Below are 17,946 nucleotides of genomic sequence, written 5' to 3'. Positions count from 1 at the left end.
ACCTTTTTTCCTCTCTATCTGGAATGTTCTCCATTCCCATCACCACCTTCTGAAATCCTACCAGTGAGTCCTTTAAGGTTTATTCCAAAGGCAACTTTCTCCACTGTTCAGCTTTCCTCAATTATTCCAGCTAGAAGAAACATATTCTAAAGTCCTGTAGTGAACCTGTTCTGCCAAATCAGCATCTGTTATTAATACAAATAACAGATACAGACTTTTTTCTCCTCTACTAAACCACAAATACCTTGATGGCAAGCCTGTATCAATCTCCCCCTCCCCAATCCTCCAGATAATCATTATACCCCACACACAGGAAGCATTAGTAAATGGAATTATTTCAGGTAAAAGTTACATTTATTTTAATATCAATAGTGTAAAACTAAATGGTCATTCTAAAATAACTATACATATATATATAAACAGAAAGAATATATAATTTATAGCACTGACCCTTGGTGGCCCAATAATCATGCCTGTCCACCTTGTAAGTGTCATATCTTCATCATCTTCAAGGCCCCAGCTAACCGTACCATCGCCTACTCCTTTTTGTCCTTCTTCAAGTTCTTCCAACAAGCGAAAATTACGAGGAACTTTAACTCCTATACAAAAGAACGTCAATGTAAATATAAAAAGCTTGTAACTGTAAGAGGTACACATATTTAAAATGCATTTTTTCCAGGTCAACCCTTACAAATTATTTCCCCAAAAGACAAAATTCTCATTAAAAATCACTCTTCCCTAGAAAATGCGAAGTCTAATAACCCCTCAAAATAAAAACATTACAGAAAGTACCACTTTAAACATTAACAGTGCAGAGCATGTATATAAATTCCTACTTAAACTGTCATAAATCAATCATAAGGAAATCATCATAAAGTAATCATTTTCCCTACTGGAGGTTTCTTTGCCTAGTCAAGGACAGAAATAAATATGCAGGGGGATGCCCTTTGGCACAGTAGATTAAGATTCCAGATCAGAGCACAGATTAGAGTCCCAGCTGTCCCACTTCCAACAGAGATCCCTGCTAATGCAACTGGGAAGGCAGCACAAGATGATCCAAATGCTTGTGCCCTTACCACCCACGTGATGGAGCTACAGGTTCCTGGCTTCCTCCTGGTCCATCTCTGGCTGTTAAGCCATTTGTGGGGTAAACCAGCAAATGCACAATCTCCCTCACTTTCTCTCTGTCACTCCCTCTCTCTGTCACTCTTTCAAATAAATAAAAGGAATAGGCATGACCAGAAAGTTCATAAAAGCTGAAATTCGTTAATATACACTCTGTAATCATTTTTAAAAAGTAGAATTATGCTCCATTTTACAAACTGCACCAAAAAGTAGTGTCTTTTAAATTGCCAAGGGTGCTCTTTCAACTGGTAAGGACCCTTACCCCTAGCCAATGATGCCTTGTCTTGGCATGTCACAGCAGCTCTGTCAGCAGCATCATTTGAGGAGTTAGCTGACTCATGAGCAAATAGACTAACAGTTCCCTATATTATTCTCTTCACTTCCTTGTCCAACACAGCAAACTCTTCACCAACTATTAACTGTTCTCAGATGCTGACTCCATGCCATACACGTTTCTACTCTTTATACCATATCGCTCCTTACTGTATTCCTAAAATCTTAACATCTTGCCGAGAATGTCCTCCCCTTTCACATTTCCCACTCCTTCATTCTCACTGACCCTGGTCTTTGCCATCATTGTGACCTTCAATCCCTGGAAGCTACCCATAATTCTTTCAATTTTCCACAAATTTCCTTTCCAAGGATTAATAACCTGACCCCTCTACCAAAGGAGTCTTCCGCGTTCTCAACAGCCTCTGACACAAAACCTCCAAGCCATCACACAAGTCTTAAAAAAATATGTAAATGCCCTCAGAATACTCTCCATCTCAATTTCTCTTTCTCTCTCACACACACAAATTATAAAGCAGAAAGAAAAAACTGTTATCTCCTTAAAAGAAACTGCTGGTTTTTTTTTTTCACTTTTCTCCCACAAAACCAAAATATCTTTCACTTACTAATCCATAGTAATTCTCCTGATTATATAATGAAAAACCAGTAAGTACTGTAACTCAAAAAAAAGAGAAAACTCACTAGCCACTCTGTGTGCTGTGCTTCATTAAACAAAATATTTGAAAATCATAGGCCACAGAAATATGGAGTTATTGTAAATGACAGTAAAGAGTCACTGCAATTACTATGATTATCAACAATTTGTTGATACCGTTTGTGTACTCTAAGTGCCATCCCACATAATCATCCATTTAATCCCAAAAGCCAAAACTGAAGTGATATAACCTCCCCAAGATCACACAGCTCTAAGTGGCAGGTTCACAATAAGATGCAGTTCTAAGACCACAGCCATGCTATTTATAACCAAGCTGCACCAAGCTACCAGTGACACAGGCAGCCCGTCATGGATCATCTAGAATCAGGCTGCCCAGTGTTATTCCAGTTGTGCCATTTGCCCGACAGGTGACTTCAACACAGTCATCTTATCCATAAAAATGGGATAATGATTTCTACTGCACAGAATCAGTCTGAAAATTAAATTACGTAATCTACTTTAAACACAGTAAATGTCAACTATGATCATTTTAGGGTCTAGATTAAACATATTACATAAAACTTCTATTTCTTGGGGCTAGTGTTGTGGCATGATGGCTTAAGCCACCTCCTGTTAAAACTCCTGCTCCACTTTCTGATCCAGCTCCCTGTAGATGGCCTAGGAAAAGCAGAAGATGGCTCAGATCCTTGGGCCCCTGTACCCATGTGGGAGACCCAGAAGAAGCTCCTGGCTCCTGTCTGATTGGCCCAGCTTCAGTCACGACGGCCATGTGGGGAGTAAGCCAGAGGCTCGAAAGCCTTTCTCTCTAAGTCTCCCTCTCTTTGTAACTCTACCTCTCAAATTAACAGGTGAATCTTTAATGGGGGGGAAAAAGTCTTTGTAAATTCCTGTAGGATGGTCTCTATAAATTTTTTTTTCTTTTTTTTTTTTTTCTTTTTGGACAGGCAGAGTGGACAGTGAGAGAGAGAGACAGAGAGAAAGGTCTTCCTTTTGCCATTGGTTCACCCTCCAATGGCCGCCGCTGCCGGCGCGCTGCGGCCGGCGCACCGCGCTGATCCGATGGCAGGAGCCAGGAGCCAGGTGCTTTTCCTGGTCTCCCATGGGGTGCAGGGCCCAAGCACTTGGGCCATCCTCCACTGCACTCCCTGGCCACAGCAGAGGGCTGGCCTGGAAGAGGGGCAACCGGGACAGAATCCGGCGCCCCGACCGGCACTAGAACCCGGTGTGCCGGCGCCGCTAGGCGGAGGATTAGCCTAGTGAGCCGCGGCGCCGGCCTGGTCTCTAGAAATTTTATCCTAAACACTTTTTATTTAAATTACAACAACGTTAATTTTTTTCTGTAGATGTATTTTTATAGACATAATTTCCAAACCTTATTGCTATTGAATTTTCTTTTTCTTTTTACTGAGAATTGTTTTGCTCAGGGGTTTTTTTCTTTCATTTATTAAAAAGTCAGAGAGCAATGGAGGAGGAGGGTGAGGGAGGAAAGAGACAAAGATATAGAGAGAGATCATCTACCTGCTGGTTCACTGAACAACCGCCCACAACAACTGGGGCTAGACCAGATGAAGCCAGGAGCCCAGAAGTCAACCCAAGTTTCCAACGTGGGTCGTAGGGACCCAAGTACTTGAGTCATAATCCACTACCTCCCATCATCTGTGCGTTACCAGGAAGCCATCAGAATTAGAGCTATCACTTGAACACAGGTACTCTGATACAGTATATAGACATCCTAAGTGGCAGTTTAATCACTGTGCCACAATGCCCACCCCTTGAATTGCTTTATAAAGTAATCTTTTTTTTTTTAAAGAACCTTTTTTTTAAATTTTTTTATTTATTTATTTTTTTGACAGACAGAGAGGACAGTGAGAGAGACAGACAGAGAGAAAGGTCTTCCTTTGCCGTTGGTTCACCCTCCAATGGCTGCCGCAGCCGGCACGCTGCAGCCGGCGCACCGCGCTGATCCGAAGGCAGGAGCCAGGTGCTTCTCCTGGTCTCCCATGGGGTGCAGGGCCCAAGCACTTGGGCCATCCTCCACTGCACTCCCTGGCCACAGCAGAGAGCTGGCCTAGAAGAGGGGCAACTGGGACAGAATCCGGTGCCCCGACCGGGACTAGAACCCGGTGTGCCGGCGCTGCAAGGCGGAGGATTAGCCTGTTGAGCCGCGGCACCAGCTATAAAGTAATCTTTAAAAAGCTTCATTACCCTTGCTATTGCAAAGCCATCCCCAGATAATTCTCTTAAATTTGTACTGAATTTCTTTGCCTCCTATTTATAATCAATCCAGTCAAGTGACCTTTATGAGTTCCTAAAACTACAAAGTAAACAATGTAAAATTAGTGTTTCCTTTTACCTAAATGCCATAAAAGTGCCTAACCTAGTTATTGCTAAACTTTTGACCATGTCTCCATATAGCATTTTGGAAATACAGTCTTTTTTTTTTTTTTTTTTTTGACAGGCAGAGTGGACAGTGAGAGAGACAGAGAGAAAGGTCTTCCTTTGCCGTTGGTTCACCCTCCAATGGCCGCCGCGGCCGGCGCACTGCGGCCGACGCACCACGCTGATCCGATGGCAGGAGCCAGGAGCCAGGAGCTTTTCCTGGTCTCCCATGGGGTGCAGGGCCCAAGCACCTGGGCCATCCTCCACTGCACTCCCTAGCCACAGCAGAGGGCTGGCCTGGAAGAGGGGCAACCGGGACAGAATCCGGCGCCCCGACCGGGACTAGAACTCGGTGTGCCGGCGCCGCTAGGAGGATTAGCCTAGTGAGCCGCGGCGCTGGCCTGGAAATACAGTCTTAAGAGTCATAGACCAAGTCCTGGCAATGCTAATGTTAAAGAATGACAGCTAAAGATCATTTATTTGGAAAATGTGAGATTCAAAACCAAATACCCAGTAAGCTAGAGCACCTTGGTCCTCTGGCACCTAACCACCAAAGCCTGTGAAGAGCAAAAGGCCAGAAGATAGGAATGTTGCTCCACAAAAGCTGCACTGTGCATGCATGAGGTACCCGCTGTGTCTTCAGAATCAGGCAATCATTACATCATTACAGATTATTTAGTCACCAAACCAAGAATCCAAGCCTCCAGGTTCCTCACTAATCATTTTCCAGTTAGGACATAACAATGAATCGCCACTCACACTTGTACAACTCATAAACAAAACCTTGACGGCAAATATGCTTCCAGTTATTAATCTGAAGGATTATCTGACTCTCAATTATTTGCCTTTAATTCCAATATACACCCCCCCAAAAAAGGCAATAAAGACTGACGGGAAAAAAAAAAACACCAGGAGAATGAGTCTTGCCATATTATGCTTACTAGGAACAAGGATTTTCTAGTTTTAAAGCAAACTTTTTACCTTTTTCAAGTTAACAGGAGAAAAACACAGAAATAGAAGCTTGAAAAGACATTTTTAAATATTAGTCTTGTTGGGTAACAGGTCCAAGGAGACTTCACCTTTTTTGACTATTTGATCACAGGCTTCTGCCACTCTTCAACAAACCTGAGGGGACACCCTGCTAAGATGGAATACAGTAAGAATCCTACCCTTATTTTAGTGCTCTGGTTCCTTCCCCACAATAGGAGTTCTGACTTCTCCCTAAAATCACACATACTCAGCACTTCCTATGTAACAGATGCTTGCTAAAAGCTTCACAAGCAGAAATATTCATTAAACTCCAACTTGTCCATTATTAATGTCACATTTAGTGGGTAAGAAAACTGAGGGTTCAAATTATTAGACTGAATCTTATGAAACTGATATTCAGCCATCTTTTCAAACAGCAATTTCATAAAGTTCTTTCTTTTTTTTTTTAATTTTTTTTGACAGGTAGTTAGTGAAAGAGAGAGAGACAGAGAGAAAGGTCTTCCTTTTTCTGTTGGTTCACCCCCCAAGTGGCCACTGCAACCGGCACTGCGCCAATCCGAAGCCAGGAGCCAGGTGCTTCCTCCTGGTCTCCCATGTGGGTGCAGTACCCAAGCACTTGGGCCATCCTCCACTGCCTTCCCGGGCCACAGCAGAGAGCTGGACTGGAAGAGGAGCAACCGGGACAGAATCTGGCACTCCAATCAGGACTAGAACCGGGGGGGGGGTGTGTGTGTGTGTGTGTGTGTGTGTGTGTGCCAGCGCCGCAGGTGGCCTAGTGAGCCGCGGCGCTGGCCCAAGTCCTTTCTAATACCAGAGTTGCCTCCACCTGCAATCCACCAGGTCCAGGACCATACTCACTTTCCTAGCTTCCTGCTAAATTGTCCCCAAGCCCTGCAAATCTGAGAGGAACAGGGAAAAACCCCTTAACTAACTACAGGAGTATCTTTAGCAAAAACTAACCCTGTTCTTTTTTTTTTTTTTTTTTTTAAGATTTATTTATTTGAAATGCAGAGTTACAGAGAGGCAGAGGCAGACAGAGACAGAGAAGTCTTCCATCCACTGTTCACTCAACGGCAAGAGCTGGGCCAATCCAAAGCCAGGATCCAGGAGCTTCTTCTGGGTCTCCCAGACCGGTGCAGGAACCCAAGGACCTGGGTCATCTTCCACTTCTTTCCCAGGCCATAGCAGAAACATGGATCGGAAGTGGAGCAGCTAGGACTCAAACCGGCGCCCATATGGGATGCCAGCACTGGAGGAAGCAGCTTTATCCATTACGCTACAGCACCAGGCCTCCAACCCTGTTCTTTTAATAAAGAAACTTTCCAGGGCAGCCATTTGGCACAGTAGCTTGAGTCACCACTTGAGACACCCAAGTCCCATATCAGCATGCCTGGTAGAATCCTAGCTACTCCACTTTTGACCCAGCTTCCAGCTAGTGTACATCCTAAGGGGCAGCAAAAGATGGCTCAAGTACCTGAGTCCCTGCCATCCATGTGGGAGACCTAGATGGAGTTCTAAGTTCCTGGCTTTAGCCTGGCCCAGCAATGCTACTGCAGGCATCTGGGGAGTAAAGTAGCAGACCAAAGGTCTATATCTCTGTGTCTCAGTATCCCTGCCGTTAAATAAAATAAAAATAAATTTTAAATATTTTTAAAGAAAAATGGAACTTTTCCAAAGGTGGTACAGCAGTTAAGATGACACTTGTAGCGCCCATCCTGCATCACACTGACTGGATTCATTTATAGACTCTGCTTCCAATTCCAGCTTCCTGCTGATGTACACTTGAAAGGCAGTAAGTTATGGCCCAAATACCTGGGTACCTACCACCCACATATGAAACCAGACTGAGTTTCTATCTCCTGGCTTTAGCCTAGCCCATCACCCAGCTGTTGTGGGCATTTGGGATGTGAACCAATAGATGGAGATCTATTTCTATCTCTGTCTCTCCATTCTTCAAATTAAAACAAAAAAGTTTATAAATTTAAAAAAAAAAAAAAGAACCTTTACAGAAAGAAAGAGCCCAGTACGAATTCTGACTTTCATACACCGGATATGTTCAAAGCAAAACTCTTAGGAAGGGAAATAATATAACCACCATTCCATATTTTTCAAAGTACTTTCTCGTAGAGCCACCACCACATTTGAATACAGGAAAAATTTGGGAGTTATAATGATGGATTCACATTTTATAAATATGAAAGAAATAACCCATTCAAGATCACAGAAAGCTTGTAGCTGAGTCAAAACTAAAATTAAAATTTCACAAAATTGAGCGCACTATTTCTAAATTCCAGAAAATAAAGACAAAAAAATAATGACTACAGAATGTGAACTTAGAACGCATTTTCAAAAGATATTCATTACTGAAATTACCTACTATGCAACAAAAATATGGAAGTTTTAAAGCTTGAATTCAAGAAATAAGGACATATTCCAGTTTTGCAGAATTTGAAGTTAATTTAAATTAAATTAAGTTATAGAGTTTAATAGAAACATTTATAAAAGTTCCTTGTTGGTAGCATTTTCTAATATTTCAGAAATGTACAACTCAAATATTTGGTTGATTTTAACATTCTTCTTTCTCAACAGAACAAAGTAAGTATGAGAATACCATGTAAAAAAAAACATATTAGATAGCAAGGTATCAACAAACCTCTATTTTTTCATGTGTTCATTTTTATATTAATTCATTTATTCACTCAAAAACATTTGATGACTACTGGCTCCAGTTACTAGAACTACGAACTTTGTTTGCACTCAAGAAATTATAATCTAAGAGGACCACTGATCCAGGGGCAAGCATCCTGGCATGGTGGGCAAGGCCACCTCCTGTCATGCCAGCATCCCATATAGGTGCAGTTTTGTGTCCTAGCTGCTCCACTTCTGATCCAACTACCTGTTAATGGCATGGAGAAAGCAGCAAAGGATGGTCCAAGTGTTTGGGCCATTGCCACCTATGTGGGAACCCGGATGAAGCTCCTCACTTATAACTTCAGCCTGGGCCAGCGCTGGCTGTTTCAGCCATCTGGGGAGTGAACCACAGGATGAAAACCCATGCTTGCGCTTGCTCTCCCTCTCCCTCTCTCAAAATAAATAAATCTTTAAAAACAAAAGGGGAGCAGTGCTGGGGAACAGTGGATAAATCCGCCACCTGCAGTGCCGGTATCCCATAAGGGCTCTGGCTCAAGTCCCGGCTGCTCCACTTCTAACCCAGTTCTTTGCTATGGCCTGGGGAAGTAGCAGATGGCCCAAGTCCTTGGGCTCCTGCACCCACATGTTGAGACCTAGAAGAAGCTCCTGGCTCCTAGCTTTGGATCTGCACAGCTCCAGGAGCCATTTGGGGAGTGAACCAGCAGATGGATGACTTCTCTCTCTCTCTGCCTCTGCCTCTCTGTAACTCAGCCTTTCAAATAAATAAATCAACATGAAAGTCCTTTGTGAGCACACAGAAAGGACAACTAAGCCCAACGTAAGGGACAAGGAAGGGCTCCTTAGAGAAGCAACTCTCCAGGTGCACTGTAAAGAACACCAATCACCGGGCAAAGAGCCGGTAAAACAATACCAGATGTCAATGGAGAAATAAAGTTTGAATAAAGAACATCAATAAACTGAATAAGGGGCTGGTGTACCAGGTTAAACTGCTGCCTGCAATGCCAGCTTCCCACATAAGCATCCTGTTTTGAGTCCTGGCTGCTCCAATTCCAAACAAGCTCCCTGCTAATGTGCTTAGGAAAGCAACCACCTGCACCACCCATGTGGGAGACCTAGATGGAGCTTCAGGCTCCTTGCCAGCCCTGGCTATTGTGGCCATTTGGCGAGTAAATCAGCAGATGAAAAAAACTTTTTCTTAAGATTTATTTATTTACTTTAAGGGCAGAATTATAGAGAGGCAGAGGCAGAGAGAAAGGTCCTCCATCTGCCCGTTCACTCCCTGAGAAGGTTCCAACAGCCAGAGCTGCACTGATCCAAAGCCAGGAGCCAAGAGTTTCTTCCCAGTCTCCCACAAGGGTGCAGGGGCCCAAGGTCTTGGGCCATCTTCTACTGCCTTCCCAGGCCATAGCAGAGAGCTGGATCGGAAGTGGAACAGCTGGGACTCAAACTGGCGCCCATATGGGATGCCAATGCTGCAGACACAGGCTTTAACCTGCTGTGCCACAGCACAGCACCTCTAAATCACTTTCAAATAAATAAATCTTTAAAAATAAATAGAGCAACCTGCCTAAATTAAAAAATTCACGGGCCGGCGCCATGGCTCACTTGGTTAATCCTCCAACTGTGGCGCCAGCATCCCATATGGGCGCTGGGTTCTAGTCCCAGTTGCTCCTCTTTCAGTTCAGCTCTCTACTGTAGCCCGGGAGGGCAGTGGAGGATGGCCCAAGTGCTTGGGTCCCTGCACCCACATGGGAGACCGGGAGGAAGCACCTGGCTCCTGGCTTCAGATCAGCGCAGCAACGGCCATGGCAGCCATTTAGGGGGTAAAACAACAGGAGCAAGACCTTTCTGTCTCTCTCTATATATATCTAACTCTGTCAAAAAAAAAAAAAAAAAGGCAAGCTTTCTCTTTTACTCTGCCTCTCCAAGAAGGGGAAGGAAGGAAAAAAAAAAAAAAACACACCAGGAATCCAAGTTAAAAGCCTAGAGATACAGACAACAAAATGCAACCTTGGTACCAGTAAAAAAGTTACTAGTAATTTGCTTTACAGAACATCAGGGGAAAAATTGGCAGAATCTGAATAAGGTCTGTAGATAACAATTCCTCATCAGTTAATTTCCTGATGCTGATAATTATCTGTCGTGTTGTAGAAAATGTCTTGATTTTCAGTAAATACACAGTGAAGTATTCAGGGGGTGCAGAGGACAATGTTCTTACACCTGAATGGTTCTGAAAAAAACGTGTATGTCTGTGCACATGTGTATACCAAGCATAAAGAAAGCATGCAAGCACATGTACAAATGTTAAATGTTAACCATCTGATAAATCTGGGTAAAGGTATACAGGAATTCTTTTCTGTAAATCTGAGGCTATTTCAAATAAAAAAGAAAAAAATAAAAGTTAATGGTGTTGGAATATTGTATAGATATGTGAAATAAAATGAAATTAAGATTCCTATTCTCACAGTAAAAATAAAAATCAAGTCTAGGTAGATTAAATGTCTAAGTACAAAGAGCAAAATAGACTTCACTGTAAGATTCTTATACACAGAAAAAAACTTGCTCATGGTTTAGACACTTTTATTAGGGCCTCTAATGACTCTGTCCTCAGTTTTAGATCCTGTGATTTCAGATTCTGTGAGTTTAAACTGCTCGCTAATTTGTTTTCTCTGGAAAAGTCTAGGTGGCCATGCACATGAAACCTCCAATGAAAGCAGTTTCTGCAAGCTGGCACTGCATCCCCCTAGAGAAGCCAGTTCCTGCTGAGAAGCCATCTCCTGCTGCAACCCTGCCTTGACTCCCCTTCCCAAAGACACCCCTTTTCAGCATGAAGCAGCCAGAGTGTTCATCGCCCAGTTCCCCTATCAGACGTTAGGGTTTCCATCTTCTGGAGGAGGGAATGTGATGAGTCAGATGGGTTAATAGATAGTCAGGAGATCCCAATGGAATTTGGGATATAAAATATTTGCTTCTTTCTCCAAAAAGTTATCTTTAGCAAGAACAAACAAGCCACCCTCCTTCCTTTGGAATCTCCAAATTTACCATGAGAATAGCAAGGGAGCTCTTCCTGAGCTCACAGCTTCTGGTGAAAACAAGTTACCTATCCTACCCTCAGCAGGCCAGACAGAATGGAGAATTATAAATGAGATCTTTTGATGGCTTTTGTCCCCACCTGGTAACTGAATGCCAAACTGAGTGTCAAGTTTTTGGGGTTTTTTTTCCCCCTTCAGAAATTGTACTTAAAAAGCCCACTGCCACCAATCCTTTGAGTTTATTCCTCTCTTGGAAGCCCCCCCCCCCCCACGCTGCTCTGGCTAGAGGCCTTTGACTCTAATACTTTTAAATCTCAAAAAAAAAAAAAAAAAAAAAAAGACATCCTTATAACTTTGGGATATAAATAAGGGTTTCTTACAGCAAAACAAGCACAAAAGACAGGACAAATGAAAAGATTTGCCAGAGCTTGAAAGAACATGTAACAAAATGTTAGTATCTAAAATATAGAAAGAATTCCTCCTAGAAATCAAGGAAAAAATCCAGAAAAAATGGGGCACATATTAGAAATAAGGAGGTCCTGGGGCCAGTACTGTGACATAGCAGGTAAAAACCACCACTTGCGGCCGGCGCCGCGGCTCACTAGGCTAATCCTCCGCCTAGCGGCGCCGGCACACCGGGTTCTAGTCCCGATCGGGGCGCCGGATTCTGTCCCGGTTGCCCCTCTTCCAGGCCAGCCCTCTGCTGTGGCCCGGGAGTGCAGTGGAGGATGGCCCAAGTGCTTGGGCCCTGCACCCCATGGGAGACCAGGAAAAGCTCCTGGCTCCTGCCATTGGATCAGCGCGCCAGCCGCGGCGGCCATTGGAGGGTGAACCAACACAAAGGAAGACCTTTCTCTCTGTCTCTCACTGTCCACTCTGCCTGTCAAAAAAAAAAAAACACACACCACTTGCAGTGCCACCATCCCATATGGGCACCAGTTCAGGTCCCAGCTGCTCCACTTCCAATCCAGCTCTCTGCTACGGCCTGGGAAAGCAGAAGATGGCCCAAATCCTGTAAGAGGTTCCTGGCTCCTCACTTTGGATGGGCACAGCTCCAACTGCTGCATCCATCTCTTTCTGCCTCTGCCTCTCTGTAACTCTTTCAAATAAATAAATCTTAAAAAAAAGGAAGGAAGGAAGGAAGGAAGGAGGGAGGGAAAAAAAAAAGAAAAATGGAGGTCCAGGGGCCAGCGCTGTGGCGCAGAGGGTTAAAGCCCCAGCCTGCAGCGCCAGCATCCCATGAGTGCAGGTTCAAGTACCAGCTGCTCCAGTTCTGGTCCAGCTCCCTGCTAATGCACCTTGGAAAGCAGCAGAGGATGGCTGCTGCCAGTTCAAGTACTCGGCTTCCATTCCACCTTCCTGATAACACACCATGAAAGGTAGCAGACAATATGCCAAGTGCTAGGGGACTCTGCCCACCAATGTGGGAGACCAGGATGGAGTTTCTGTCTCCTAGCTTTGGCGAAGCCCAGACCTGGATGTTGTGGCCATTTCAAATATTAAGTCTGGCAACTCTTGCTTGCAGTAGAAATGTGCAGTAGAGAATGGAAGTTCACTCACTATTAAGGTTAGAATAAACTGATAAAACTACTTTGACAAGCCAACTAGTAATATGTTGACAGAGATCCAGGCACAGGCCCAGAAAAATTGCAGCAAGTGTTCCAGGAAGCATGAACACTGAACACTGTTTCTAACAGGGAAAACTTACAAGTAGCCTAAGCATAACATGGTATAATCAATGACAGGATATTTAGAATGACAAGTGTTAATCAAAGCTAGAATTTTAATTTTTTTTTTTTTTTTTTTTTTTGACAGGCAGGAGTGGACAGTGAGAGAGAGAGACAGAGAGAAAGGTCTTCCTTTGCCGTTGGTTCACCCTCCAGTGGCCACCGCGGCCGCCGCACCGCATTGATCCGAAGGCAGGAGCCAGGTGCTTCTCCTGGTCTCCCATGGGGTGCAGGGCCCAAGCACTTGGGCCATCCTCCACTGCACTCCCGGGCCACAGCAGAGAGCTGTCCTGGAAGAGGAGCAACCGGGAAAGAATCCGGTGCCCCGACCGGGACTAGAACCCGGTGTGCCGGCGCCGCAAGGCGGAGGATTAGCCTAGCAAGCCATGGCGCCGGCTAAAAGCTAGAATTTTTAAAACATGTTGTTTAATGGATAGAGCTTCATTCTCCCAAGATGAAAATATTCTAGAGATTGGTTTACGCTGTGAATATACTTAATACTACTTAACTGTAAAACTAAAAATACAATTTTCTTATATGTATTTTACCTCAGTTACAAACAAAAAGCACACCGAGATTTATATATAAACAGACCTTTATACTGCTTATAGGTACATACACATGTAGCAAAAGTACAAAGGAGTTTGTAGAAAAGTATTAAAAAATAATTTTAAATTATTAAAAACCATAGTAGTAATCACCTCTGGGAAAAGAGAAAGGGTTGGAAAAGAAAAGGATGGCTTTAAATGTACTAAGAATCTTTTATTTTTTCATAAAACTTTAACTACACCACTGATGAACACCTTTAGGTCCAACGCAACATATCTCAATGGTCAAACCCAAGAGCCCAATTCAGGAGGGATCTGCTGGACAGAGAAGAGAAAAGAAGAAATCCTATCGCCTTGCCTCTGTCCCCTACCTCAACCCATGTGTTGGAACCACTGCTGATCCATGCTGCTTTGAGGACATAAAAGCAAGCTGTCATGGACTGACTTTAAAACAACCTATGCAGCCAGCCTTGTGGTAGGGCAGGTTTAAGCCACTGCCTAGGACACTGACACCAGCATCCCATATGGGCACAGGTGTGAGTCCCAGCTGCTCCACTTCTGATCCAGCTTCCTGTTAGTGGAAGATTGCCCCAAGTGTTTGGGCCCCTGCACCCTCATGGAAAACAGGATGGCACTCCTGGCTGCTGACTTTGATATGACCCAACCCCACCCACTGCAGCCATCTGGAGAGTGAACCACAAGACAGAAGACCGATTTCTCTATCTCCCTCTCTGTAACTCTACCTTTCAAATAAATAAATCTTTAAATATATGAGATGCTTGAAATGCCTTCTGAATCAAATATCAAATGCAGTGCTGGTGTTGTGCCATGTATGTTTTATTTCCTAAAAACTCATGACTTCTGCATGTATCAATCAGAAAAGAATCATCATACTCTAACAGATTAAGGATTAAAAATTCTTTGCTGGGGCCGGCGCTGTGGCGCAGCGGGTTAATGCCTGGGCCTGAAGCACCGGCATCCCATATGGGCGCCGGTTCAAGACCCAGCTGCTCCACTTCCAATCCAGCTCTCTGCTATGGCCTTGGAGAGCAGCAGAGGATGGCCAAAGTCCTTGGGCCCCTGCACCCACGTGAGAGACCCGGAGGAAGCTCCTGGCTCTTGGCTTCAGATCGGCATAGCTCCAGCCGTTGCGGCCAATTGGGGAGTGAACCATCTGATGGAGATCGATCGATCGATCTCTCTCTCTCTCTCTCTCTCCCCATCTTCCCTCTCAGTTTAACTCTTGACTTACAAATGACTAAATAAATAAATCTTTAAAAAAAAAAGCTAGTATAAAAAATTCTTTGCTATTCCTCCCACCAAGATATAGAGTGATTTTTCCTCCCCATTTAACCTCCTTCATTTCAGTTGGAGCACTGTTTCAGACCATCAGACTCTACCCTATCCTAAGAAGTTTAAAACAAGAATTCAAATAAAAGGGAGAAAAATTCAAAGCACATGGGCAAGTTGTGGGGGGGATGTAAACAATACAAAATATAATGGGCTGGCATTTTGGTTCAACAAGCTACCAAGCCAACACTGGCATTCCATATTGGTGAGCTAGTTCGAGTCCCAGCTAGCTCCACCTCTGATCCAGCTTCCTGCTAATATGTCTGAGAAGGCAGAAGATGACCCAAATACTTGGGACCCTGCCACCTACATGGTAGATCAGGACAGAATCCCTGGCTCCTGGCTGTTGCAGCCATCTGGAGAGTGAACCAGCAAATGGAAAATACCTATATCTACCTCTACCTCTACCTCTCCCTCTCTCCCTCTCTCCCTCCCTCTCTCTCTCTCTCCCCCTCCACCCTATCACTTTGCCTTTTAAATCAATATATAAATATTTTTTAAAAAAGAAGATAAAAAAGGGTGAGTTCTGTGGTAGAACACATTAAGCTGCCACTTGCAACGCTGGCATCCTATATCAGAGCAGCAATTCGAGTCCCAGCTGTTCTGCTTCTGATGCAGCTCCCTGATAATATGACCCGCAAGGCAGCAGAAGATGGTCCAAGTACTTGAGCCCCTGCCAGCCATGTAAGAGACCCTAATGGAGTTCCAGGCTCCTGGTTTCAGCCTGGATTGGCCCCTGATGTTGTGTCTGGAGAATGACTCAGTGGATGGAAGATCTCACTCTCTGTCTCTCCCTCTCTGTCATTCTGCCTTTCAAATATTCTTTTTTTAATCTTTAAAAAATAAAACACAACGTGTAAAAACTTTCAACTTAATTTTTAAACGATTAAAACCTGTTAATATCTATAACCAGTTAGACTGAGTTTGTAGTAAACAGATACACACATAGACAGACATGAAACACCACTGGTAAACAAGAAAGATAAACAAGAAAACTATTAAGATCTATGAAGTTATTACATACCCATAAAACATAAATACAATGTTGGTAGAACTGTGGAAAAACATGTGGCACTGGTAAACTTTCTTATAATCGGAAAAAATATAAAGGAAAAAATATAACCTACAACTGATGTTTCAGGTTCACTGGGCCTATGGAATCTAAAAAAAAAAAAAGAAAAAGAAGTTAAATAAACAGAGATAGAGAATAAGAGTGGTTACCAGGGGTGGAGAACTATGGAAATTTTAGGTCAACAGATACAAAGTAACAGATATGTGAAATGAACAAGTAGAAAGCTCCAATGTACAACAAGAGGACTACAGTTAATAGCATATTATATTCAGGATTTTTGCTAAATGAATTTACAGCTACTCCTGTGGCTCCACCCCCCCCACCCCCACAGGGGTCGAGGGGATGGGGGGCCAGGCCTAAACAAAGAAACATGCATATACTAATCTGTTTCACTACAGTAACCTAATCATAAATGTATCTCATAACATCATATATGTATACCTTAAAAATACACAATAAACTTTAAATTCTAGGGCCGAAATTCCCCATATCTAGCAGAGCATTTTAGAACACTAACAAGGGGCCGGTGCTATGGCATAGTAGGTTAAGCCATATGGACATCAGTTTGGGTCCCAGCTGCTCCACTTCTCAACCAGCTCCCTGCAAATGGCCTGGGAAAGCAGTAGATGGCCCAAGCCAGAGACCTGGAGGAAGCACCTCGCTTCAGGTGGCCCAGCTCTGACTGTTGTGGCCATTTAGGAAGCGAAACAGCAGACAGAAGACCTCTGTGTCTCTCTCTCTACTTTACTCTGCCCGCTATTCTGGATTACCAAACTTGTTCAAGGATTTCAGGCTCCATCATGGCACTCCTAGTTGGATGAGCCTGCCATCCCATCAGCACTGAACGGTCATTCAGTAAACCACAAATGTGAATCATTAACACCTGGCACAGTTCTAGGCTCAGAAAAAAAAAAAATGTTCTATGTCCCTAACTAGGCCCATAATCCTCACAGGTTGTTTCAAAGATATCACTTACAACCCCACTATTAAGAGCACTATTTATTGACATAAAAAATGTCAAGAATACAGTTATTAGGTGATTTAAAAACTTAGAATTGAATTTCATGCATCATTCAGACATATAATTTGTACAAATACTGATTTAATGCTAACCACTTCATATAATTTACAGAAAAAAATCAGAAAGTAATACTCTGCTTATGAAATGAAGGTTTAACAGGTACAGCAATTTTTGTTTGGTCTCTAAAATAAACAAAATTCACATGAAATTAAAAATGTTTCACTAGAATACATTTAAGCTTAAATTTAAATTTACTGCTTACTATTCAGTTAATAAATGAGAACACGTGTTAATGCGATGGGAGAGTCCAGTATTTTAAACCTGATATACAGTCACTTCAATGTATGTTTTAAAAATATTTAAATACTGTCTTTCATCAAATCTCAGATGGCATAAACTCTATGATGGCTCATTCATTTAATAAATTATAAAATATTACCAATAGGGCCGGAGCCATGGCTCACTAGGCTAATCCTCCGCCTAGCGGCGCCGGCACACCGGGTTCTAGTCCCGGTTGGGGCGCCGGATTCTGTCCCGGTTGCCCCTCTTCCAGGCCAGCTCTCTGCTGTGGCCAGGGAGTGCAGTGGAGGATGGCCCAGGTGCTTGGGCCCCACACCCCATGGGAGACCAGGAAAAGCACCTGGCTCCTGGCTCCTGCCATCGGATCAGCGCGGTGCGCTGGCCGCAGCGCGCCAGCCACGGCGGCCATTGGAGGGTGAACCAACGGCAAAGGAAGACCTTTCTCTCTGTCTCTCTCTCTCACTGTCCACTCTGCCTGTCAAAATAAATAAATAAATAAATAAATTATAAAATATTACCAATAAAGTCATAAATCAATTTCAGATTTAAAAATTTCTTAGAATCAATAAAACATGATAAAAATATATTTGAGAAGACAGAATTCAAATGAAACTTTGTACATACGTAGCATCTGTAATTTCAAATACAGGTAAGAAAACCTCTATATTGGGGCCAGTGTTGTCATACAGGTTAAGACACCACCCGTGACAGCGGCATCCCATTATGAGCGCCAGTTCATGTCCTGGCTGCTCCAGTTCCGATCCAGCTCCTTGCTAATGCACCTTGGAAAAGCTGCAGAAGATG

The 17,946-nt window shown here is 43.5% G+C and overlaps 1 protein-coding gene across 8 annotated transcripts in view; it reads right to left on the bottom strand.

Annotated features, from left to right (window-relative positions):
- Positions 1–17,946, bottom strand: part of UBE2V2 (ubiquitin conjugating enzyme E2 V2) — a 47,138-nt gene that overhangs the window by 15,708 nt on the left and 13,484 nt on the right. For 3 of the 8 annotated variants that reach the window (XM_070076574.1, XM_051843709.2, XM_070076577.1), the window contains exon 2: positions 451–599. In XM_070076574.1, the coding sequence (XP_069932675.1) occupies positions 451–599 (149 nt within the window). Of the gene's footprint in view, positions 1–450; positions 600–3,589; positions 3,793–15,773; positions 15,911–17,946 lie in introns of those variants that run through there. The other 5 variants (XM_070076575.1, XM_070076578.1, XM_070076573.1 and 2 more) reach the window with 5 other exon arrangements.

The sequence above is a fragment of the Oryctolagus cuniculus genome, chromosome 6, assembly GCF_964237555.1.
Source record: "Oryctolagus cuniculus chromosome 6, mOryCun1.1, whole genome shotgun sequence".
In the NCBI taxonomy this organism is placed as follows: Eukaryota; Metazoa; Chordata; class Mammalia; order Lagomorpha; family Leporidae; genus Oryctolagus; species Oryctolagus cuniculus.
Note: the sequence above shows the minus strand (reverse complement) of the source record. Positions and strands in the feature narration are given on the sequence as shown.